This window comes from Myotis davidii, unplaced genomic scaffold (genome assembly GCF_000327345.1).
Source record: "Myotis davidii unplaced genomic scaffold, ASM32734v1 scaffold198, whole genome shotgun sequence".
Classification (NCBI taxonomy): Eukaryota; Metazoa; Chordata; class Mammalia; order Chiroptera; family Vespertilionidae; genus Myotis; species Myotis davidii.
Window position 1 is genome coordinate 1,006,478 of NW_006291485.1, and position 9,447 is coordinate 1,015,924.

At 56.4% G+C, this 9,447-nt stretch overlaps 1 protein-coding gene across 1 annotated transcript in view; it reads right to left on the bottom strand.

The window, feature by feature from the left end:
- Positions 1 to 4,415, bottom strand: part of RNF126 (ring finger protein 126) — a 5,534-nt gene extending 1,119 nt beyond the window's left edge. The window contains exons 1-7 of the mRNA XM_015564653.1: positions 4,377 to 4,415; positions 3,337 to 3,434; positions 2,909 to 2,972; positions 2,132 to 2,376; positions 984 to 1,052; positions 841 to 910; positions 141 to 234 (exon numbers count right to left, since the gene is read on the bottom strand). Of these exons, the coding sequence (XP_015420139.1) occupies positions 141 to 234; positions 841 to 910; positions 984 to 1,052; positions 2,132 to 2,376; positions 2,909 to 2,972; positions 3,337 to 3,434; positions 4,377 to 4,415 (679 nt within the window). The remainder of the gene's footprint in view (positions 1 to 140; positions 235 to 840; positions 911 to 983; positions 1,053 to 2,131; positions 2,377 to 2,908; positions 2,973 to 3,336; positions 3,435 to 4,376) is intronic.
- Between the last annotated feature and the right edge of the window lie 5,032 nt (positions 4,416 to 9,447).

Below are 9,447 nucleotides of genomic sequence, written 5' to 3' on the forward strand. Positions count from 1 at the left end.
ATGTCCTGAGTCCTGTGTCCCAGGGGAACAGAGAAGACACTGATAAAGCCTCCCCTTCAAACCGACCTTTGGTCTTACATAGAAGTCCTAGGGAAAATACCTTGAAAACAAAAGAAGCTGGGTGACTGAGGGCCACGTACCTACGTGTTCCTCGGTGACAGTGACGGTGGGGAGGGCCTGGATTTTCTCTTTGTCTGCGGGTGGGGGGCCTGTGTTTTCAAACTGATTGAGGAGCTGAAAGACAAGAGGCCAGAGTGCAGGAGCCCTGCCCGACTCTGAAATGCAAGGCTAGGTTACCTGCAAAAGCACTAAGGCCACTTTTGTCCTGGTCCCCCGGACCCTCCATTTAGGGGTTAGAGGTCAGTCACCCCATGAGGCCCAGCCACCGGCTCCTGCCCACTCTTCTGCTCATCTAGTTAGTGTCACCTCACAGCCAGAGTGGGAAGACAGGGCCCTGGGGCTCATGTGGTCCTGTGTCCTGTGAGGCATCAGCTAGAACCAGAGGGCCAGATCCCGTCAGAGACAAAATACTCAAAGGGGTCCCTGGTGAGCAGCCCTGAAAGTGGCAATGTTCCTGCCTCACAAATGCCACAGAGGTCATGGTGAACACCCATCCTTGGCACGCGGTTTCCTGCTCTACAGTGGTGCCATGCCAGGAGGAAGCATTTTGGCTGGTGTGCCTTAGCCTCAGGAGGGAATGCTGAATTACACGCCAGGGATGTAATCCACCAGAACACTCCTACAATCCTCTCACCCTCTCAGTGCTGGGGGGCTGGGGGAATGGGCCTGTTGAAACGATGGTGATGACCCTAGTGCTACCTGGGGAGGCCCACCCTGTACCTGCGTGATGATCGCATCCAGCCCGTTGGCCCCCCAGGCGTAGTCCATCGGGTTTGAGTGCAGGACACCCCTGGGCAAAGACGTGTGGGGTTCAAGTGGCAGAGGGGCTGGGGGGCATTTAGGGGACCCGCCCACCTACTCACCAGGGGCCCAGGCCCAGGTTGGGGATCGTGGCTGGAGTGATGATGCCATTGACCAGCTGCTGGATGATCCTGGAACAGAGCAAGGCCAGGCCTGTGGTCAGTGCCTTCCCAGGGTCAGGGCCCCCTTGGGGAAGACACAGAACCCTGGAGCCCAGCTTCTAAATCCACAACATTGAAAGGTTGTGCTTTCGACCAGTAAGATTTCTGATGAGGAAGAATGAAACATGAGAGGGACCCAGAGAAGCATCTCCCTCACTGAGTTCCAGGCCAGGTTTCCCCAAGGCCCGGATGGCACCTATGGCTGTGACACCACATCCAACCCCCATTATACAACCTGGGGGAACATCCTAGAGGTCATGAGAGCCATGGGGTCAACCCTACTGTGTGCAGCGGGCCCAAGACATCCAGTCCAGATCCTGCTGTCTCCAGAGCTCAAGGTCTGTGGGGTGTGGTGCTGCTCAGACATGAGACAGCAGGGGCATCAGGGACTGGCTGGGCTGAGCTAGAAATGCCTCCAGCTCAGTGAGGGAAACGGATGGGCTCTATGTAGGTTTAAACCCATTTTAAGTGACACGGGGGCTTCATGTACAATCAAGTCTATCTCAGAGATGTGTGAGAAGCCTAGCCTCGCCTCCTCTGGAGAGATGGGGCCTGCAAGGAACAATGTTTTTATTCTCAGTCCTTCTGAGTGCCTTTCCCCTTCCTGTGCAGTCATCAAGCTAAAAAGCCGCTTGGGTACCTGCACAGAGGAGGGGGCAAGGGGCCCTGTTACAGGGCAGGGATGTCAGGAACTACCAGCTCAATGCTGCTCTGGGACAAAGACCTGAAGGTGAATCATCCACCCCCAATGAAGCCCTGCTCAGAAGGACAGTGGGGACACTCAGTGGACATGAGGTTCTCCCAGCCCTGTCCAGGTCCTTGAGCCACACTTCAGCCCCCCCCAGTCCCCTAGCGAGGGCCCGACCCCTACATGCACCACCCCATTTTGCATGGTGGGCTTGGTTGGCTCTGCCAGAACTCATGGGAGAACTGCCCTGCCCAGAGGCAACATCCACACCATCTTCTGGACGGGCAGATGGTCTGAGCGGGGTGGGCAGGCTGGAAGCCCCCAAGAGCAACCCACCCACCTGCCCCCACAGCCCCCTCACCCTTCCAACGTGGGGACGCCTTCGTGCCGGCCGGTGGCCCTCCTCGCAGTGAGGCGGGCTCGGGGCTGCCGGGCGCCATACCGGTGCCGGGACTGCTGCTCTCTCTCCCGCCGGCTCTCGGGGTCCCTGCCATTGTCGGCCAGCGCCCCTGGGGGGAACGTGGGGATCTCAAAGCTGTCGTCAAAGATGCCGAAAGCAAACTGCCCGTAGCCCTGCGGCAGCGTGAAGAGGTGTTGGTCCACATTCTGCGGGAGGAAGGCCGTGACCGTGGGCCCCTTGCATGGGTGCACAGTTCCTCCCCACTGTGGCTACTGTTCTAGGCTCAGGGCTTCAAGGGGACAGGAAGACACCAGAGAAATCTTGGTGCACATGCAGGATGCAAGAGGCTCTCGGAGGAGGGGTCCAGGATGGGGAGTTCAAGAGGTCCCAGGGCTCTGGCCAGATACTCAGTTGGTTAGAGTATCATCCTGATACACCAAGGTTTCAGGTTCAATTCATGGTCATAGCACATACAACTATCAACCAATGAATGCATAACTAAGAGGAAAAACAAGTTGATGCTTCTCTTTCTATCCATCCCCCTTCTTCTCTCTCTCAAGTCAATTTTAAAAAATTATTTTTTAAGTTAAAAAAAAAAAAGGCCCCGGGAGTCAGGGAGAAGGACAACCCTGCCTGTTGGGGAGCAGGGTGAGCAACCACCTGCAGGACGAGGGGCTGAGTCTGTTTCCTCAGCCATGCAGGGCATGATCCGTTGTCAGGGGAGGCCAGTCAACTCACCTCAAATGGCTGCCTGCTTTGGTCTGTGGGGGCTGTGGAGGGAGCGGAACCGTTCTCTGTACTCCTGGGTGGACACGGTGCAAGTCAGCAGTGGGGCGACCCGCTGGAGAAGAGGCAGGACCCCCGCCTGACCCCCATGGGCCTCAGGGTCACTCTCCACCCTCAGCAGCCCCTGCCCTCATCCCAAGTCAGGAGAGTGAAGACCATCTTAATCCCTGGCTGCCCAGGGACTTCAGGGCACTGCCCCAAGCCCACCCCCTGCCCATCATCACCCTCCCAGGCTCTGTCCACCAAAACGGCTCTGAACCAGCACTGGGTGCAGCACCCACATGTCCCCTTGGTACAGCTCTGCCCTTTCACCCCAGAAGCCTGGATCCTACCAGCATGCACCTGGGCCCGAGACCTCTGTGACCAAGGGGCTGCATTACCTGGTTTCTTCCGGAAGCTCCTCGATGAAACCAGACTCACATCGTGGGCAGATGTAATCCTGTGGGAGGAGAGAGCAGATGAGTGTAATCTCAGGATCCTGGCCCCCATGTCATCTGCCTCTGTGGGCTCACTGAACATCCCTGCCCGGGGCAGGTCACACCTTGGGCCCTGGTCTCAGGCCCCAGCAAGCAGAAGAGGACAGGAGTGAGGCCCAGGATGGGTGTCATCTCAAGAAACCCATCTGTGAAACTGTTGCAGTCCAGGGTCAGACCCAGCAGAGATCCAGGTGGTGGGTATGGACATCAACCAGAGCTACAACCTCTGTATCTTGACCTGCTCCTCTGCAGGTGATCTTCCCACCCCCACATCCCAGTCACAGAGTTTCAGTGAGTCCACTCAGCATATTAGCTGATGAAGGCTCTGACAAGGCCTGTAGCAACCACGGGCCAGCTAATGCGGGTCCAGTAAAGCTGTTCAAGAGAATGTTCGAGTGACCCCCCTAGACGCACATAAAGGAGATGTGGTCCTGGGCAGGCGCCTGACCCTATACTCCTAGATGGCTGCACAAGGGACTGTGTATGGGACTCCAGGGCTATGTAGGCCTCAGAAGAGGTCAGCTCCCAGGAAAGTGGCCACTGACAGCAGAGGGACCGGCCTGTGGATGTCCCACATGGCATTTCTGGAACATACTGGCAGCCCTGGCAGAGGATCTGTGACCCTAAGCTGGAGTATGACCCCATCACACTGGCCACGCCCCCTGCATCCCTCCCTCCCGCAGCCAGGTGGCAGAGACTGTGATGTCCTGAGGGGAGAGCAAGGACCAACCTCAGGCACAATGTGTATGAGTCCGGAAACCATGCTGATGTCCCTCAAACAAGCCCAGCCTACATCGTGCTTGTGTGTGTGCAGATTTCAGGGTTATTACAGGTGTCCCTAAAGCCACAGACAGGACACAAGACGTGTGCAAGACCTACTTCTGCCCAAGGTGACATTTCAGAAGCACGGCCCATGTGCTGTGAGAGAAGGTGAGGCTGTTTACGGTCCCATGGGACACCGCCTTCTGTAGGAGTAGCCCCATGGTGGCGTGCCGGACACCTTCATCCGGGCAGCAGGCACTCCACAGCGCACACCTGGTCCCTCACCTGCCTGGCTGCCAAAAGCAAAGCTGCCAGAGCCAAGTGGGGAGGGCAGGTGGGAGCTGCACAGGGCATTGGGCCTTGTGTCCAAAATATATAAAGAATCCTTACAATTCAACATTAAAAAGACAAACAACCCAGTTAAAAAATGACCAAAGGATCATTTCTTCAGATACACAAATGGCCATTACCCGTAAAAAGACGCTTGACACCACAGTAACAGGGAAATGCAGGTCACAACCAGTGAGACAAACTGCACACCCATGGGAGGACTACACTCAAACAGACGACAGTGACAAGTGCTGGCGAGGACATGGAGGAATCAGAACCTCCAACATGCTGCTGGGATGTGCAACAGACAGTCTCTCTATAACACAGTGAGCAGTTCCTCTGAAGGTCAGTTACCACATGACCTTTGAAATGCCACTGCTAGGTGTCCAACCAGAGAAATAAAAACACACCTACAAAGAATCCTATCCAACCACGTCCATGTCTCAAGTCACAAGAGCCACAACAACCCAAGTGTCCATCAACGCTTGAATGTGGTCATCCTCGTCCTGGAACATTACTCAGCCATGAAAAGGAGCGATGCACTGACACTCGCTGTAACACAAATGGGACCCTGAACACAGGAAGCTCAGTGGGAGAAGCTACAAGAGGCTACACACAGAGCATGATTCCATCTATGCGATCTCTCCAAAACAGGCAAGTCCACAGGGACAGGAAGTGGGTTGGTGGTTGTCAGGGGAGGGAGATGAGGTGACTGTTGATGAGGACAGGTTTCTTTTGGGGTGATGGAATATTCAGAAATTGGATGGAGGGGTTTGGTGCAGGACTCCAAGTATACTAACCACACTGAAGCGTACATTCTAAATGAGTCATATCTCAGTAAATTGTTGTAAGAAATGGTGAGGAGAGCAGCCCTCTGCCCTCCTGAGAAGGGGTGTGAGGGCAAGGGGCAGCTCTACCACAGTGAGTGACCACCACAATCATACCCCAACACGGGGTTCCCAGCCAGTGGAGTGTCACTCAGGTGCTCCTCCTAGCACCCACCTGCCAGCCCTCAGCCTGTTGTTTACTTCAAGGTTTCACATGAGCTGCAGGAGGCTTTGGGAACAGGCCCACGGGGAAATGTGGCTGCAGGGGGGGGTCTGCATTGGCCACAGTTAGGATGCAGGGAACCAGACACCCCATGAACATGGCAAGGTCAGACAAACCTGCCCATCACCAGGAGTCTGCCCAGGGAACCCCTCAGCTCCAGGTTCACAGGAAGGTCCAAATCCTAGTACAGCCCTCACCCCAGACTTGTTGATGTGCCATGTGGCCTCAGAATGAACATTAGGTTGACCTGCAGGAAATGGGCAACCTATTTTCCCACTTTTAAGGCTCATTGCAGCTCCTGAGCACTCACTTCTCTCAGCCTGTCCCATTGTCCTCGTCCTCCAAGGTCCCAACACCCCCCTGAACCAACCACTCTGTGCAGGTCACCATGGAGCCCCATCTCAGCACGAAGCACAGTCAGCACATGGTTAGGTCCAGAACCATCTGGCCAGGCCACTCCCACAGCTCCGCCCCCTGCAGACCCAAGTCCAGGCTACCTCTGCCCTCCCCCTTGCCCTCTCACCCTGGCAGCCTCATGCTGGTCCTGCCCATCTCAAGGCCTACACACCATCCCCTCTGGAGGAGCACTCTTCCCATATATCTACCTGGCTGGCCCCCTCACGGAAGCTGGGTCTCTGCTCAAACGTCACCTCCCGGCTGCAATCCTCGGTCTCCTCACCTGTAAACGGAGGATGGCCTCAACCCCAGGGCTCTGAAATCCAGCAGCTGAGGACCCAAGGGCTGTGGTTTGACACTGGGTCGTGGTCAGGCCCTGCCTCTGTGCAGAGTCGAGAGCGGCCCTTCTGAGCCATAGGCTGCCCCAGACTTGAGGCAGGGCTCTAGCCTGCTTGCAGGCGGTGGGAAGGAACCAGAACCAGGAGTCTCCATGCTCTCCTCCTCAGAGAGCATATCCCAGAGATTTTTATTAAATCAGAGTGGCCAATGGTAGAAACCCACATCCCAGCAAGGGGACTGTGAGATGGAAAGTATCCCTCTCACAGGGCAGAACTTATCTCCAGTGACAGGGCCAAGGTGGCAAGTGCTCCTCTTCTAGGTGGGGACAACAGTCCGCTTGCGGGGACCTAACTTGTGAGCGCCTATCCTTAGCCAATGACTCGTCATAAATTAGTTACTTTTCCCCTCAGAGGAAGGGTAACAGGGGACCACCCCAGCATCATCACCATAGCAATAGCAGTGGCCAGAGCACCAAGGATGACACACAGATGCTAAATGCATTGAGCACTCACTCCATACACTGGGCCCCTAGGACATGGTCAGAAGGTACTACGTTATTTGGCCCCTCGTTGGTGACGGGAAGGACATGGGGGCTTTAACGTGGGGACCCATGTCCCCTGGACCAGCTTCAGGATAGGCACCATCCTTTGTCCAAGACTCCTTCACATCACACATAAGCAGAGGGCCCACAGTGAAGTTGGGAAAACTGAGGCAGGAGCTGGAGAGATGCCTGTCTCATATGATCACTCACTAGTGACAGTGCCTCAGTGGCCCAGGCCTCCCAGGGTCCCTCGGGAATCAGCAGAGCTCCAGGTGCAGCACAGACCCAAGAGGGCTGGTGCAGAGGTGTAGCAGGGGTACTTGGACTCAGACCCAAACAGACAAAATGAGACCTCTACAGCCCAAACCCCTGGGTGCACTTGCTGCTTCTTCCACCCCATGTAAACCGCCTCAATGTCACTGGGAGAACTGTCCCAACCCCATCCCTGTCCCTCACACCCCAGTCATGCCCCATCTGTCTCCGTGAGCCCTACCAGGACCTGGCATCATCTAAGGCCCACTTCACGCCAGCCACACACCCATCACAGACACACAGACCTCAGAAGATGGTTTAATTCAGGGGCACCTACCTAACCCAACCTTCCTCAATCTTCCCATCATAGGGACTGAGAATCCCATCTCCCACGGACACAACTGGGGTGCAGGAACCTGCACTGAAGAACTGACCTCTGCACAAGCCCCAAGGATGTCAGGTGCAGCAGGTCCACATCCAGGACCCTGCAGTCGTGCACATGCACCATGTCCCCAGCACTCGTTTCCAGGTAAGGATCGAGTCTGGGCCTGTGCATCAGCCTCAAGGCCTCCAAGCCAGCTGGCCTGTCTGGTTCCTGCTCTCACATGCCACACTCCAGCTAGGCGACCCACCTTTCCCTTTGCGTTCTGGGAGTCAGGTGCTGGGCTCCTTTGTACAAAGATACTCCCAGTGGACCTCATCGAGCGAGTGTGGATTATCTCATCAAACCCATCGGACAGAGAGGAGACCTGAGGCCCAGGGAGGTTGAACACCTCACCCACACACAGCGGAGAAGAGGTGCAGCTGGTGCAGCCTCAGCAGGATCCTAGATTCGAGCCCAGCTGATAGAGAGAAGCCCATGAGTCCAGGGTACCTGAGAAAGAGCTACTGTGACAACAGCCATTTCCTGTCACTACTGCAGTAGGAGCTGCATAAAAACCAGCCCAAGTGTCTTACAGCAGACACAGTGGGGCTAGTTTGCCACAAACAGAAGTCCCTGTTTCTGAGGGCGAGTGCTGGCTGGGACCTTCTGCTGTTACCAAGAACCAACTTCCCCTCCCTAAGAACACCAGGTGTTCCCCTTAGTGATAAACATCCCCCTGTCTACTGAGCCTCATTGCATCCCACACCACGCACCCTCCCACCCACCCAGGTACCCCCTGCCCGCCATACTTGCTCTTAGGATATTTACCAACATTCCTGACCAAATACTTGACAATCAGTGTTCAAGGTTGGCTCCCTGACCAACCAGTTTATAAACCCTGAGGGCAAAGGTGATGGCTATCTTGACACCACTGGATTCTGTGACTAGGAAGGTCCTCATCAGCCCAGAAGAGGTCAGAGTCTGCCTGGTCCAAGGCCATATAGCCAGGAAGTGGCCAGGCCAGGCCAGGACCCAGGCCCTGTGCTGGCCCCAGGATGGGAAAACCGAGGACAGCTAACTGTGCAGATGCCCAGCTGCAGCCTCAGCCTCAGCCTCCACCCAGGGCCTACCCTGGGGCTCACACCAACTGTGAGGAACTGCATCCAACTCGTCCAGGCCGGTGGGCTGTCAGGCGGCCAGCCCCTTCCTGCCACAGTGGAGAAAGAAAGAACCAAGAGCTGGGGCGCAGGAGGCCAGAAGAAACAGAAGACTGGAGTTCAGCTCCCCAAGTCTGTGCTCACCCACCCGAGGTTTCGGTTTCATTCTATTTTCCCCTTTCCCTAGGAAGGCCCTTGCTTCTGGAAGCCACACCACCCCTACCCCCTCTCTCCTCCTGGACCCTAGGCACCACTCTCCAAACCCCGGCTCCAGTTCCTCGTCTTCTCTGTGGTTGGGATCATCTGAACAGACTCCTTCTCCTGGCTCTTCCTGGCCCCCTCCCAGCAGCAACCCCTCTTCCCAGGGAACCCCGGAGCTGGAAAGGAAGGACTAAGTGTGGCTTTGAAATCAAAACAGGCTCTTCCACCCACCAGCCAGGTGACGGTGGGGAGATAAAGCCCAAGGAGCGCACACTGTAGGTGCTCGGTAAACGCTGCCCACTTCCAGATCCCACGCCCGCTCCCGGGGAACTGGCCCAGCAGCGAATGGCAGGTCCGTGGCCGGCATGGGCCTGTTTTTCCACCTGTGAAATGGGACCGGGTCAGCCAAGAGCAGGGGAACCTACTGGCTCAGAATCTCCGGGCTGAGGGGCCTGGAAAACTGTATCCAGCAGCCCCCTCCTGGACCACACGGCGCGACCAGGCCACCTTGGGAAACCCGGCTCAAAGAGCCAGACGCTGGGTGGGCTCAAGCCCCAAGGAAGCGCAAGATCGCGGGCGCGGGCCAGCTGTCAGACCGGCGCAGGGCCACAGCCGCTCCTCCC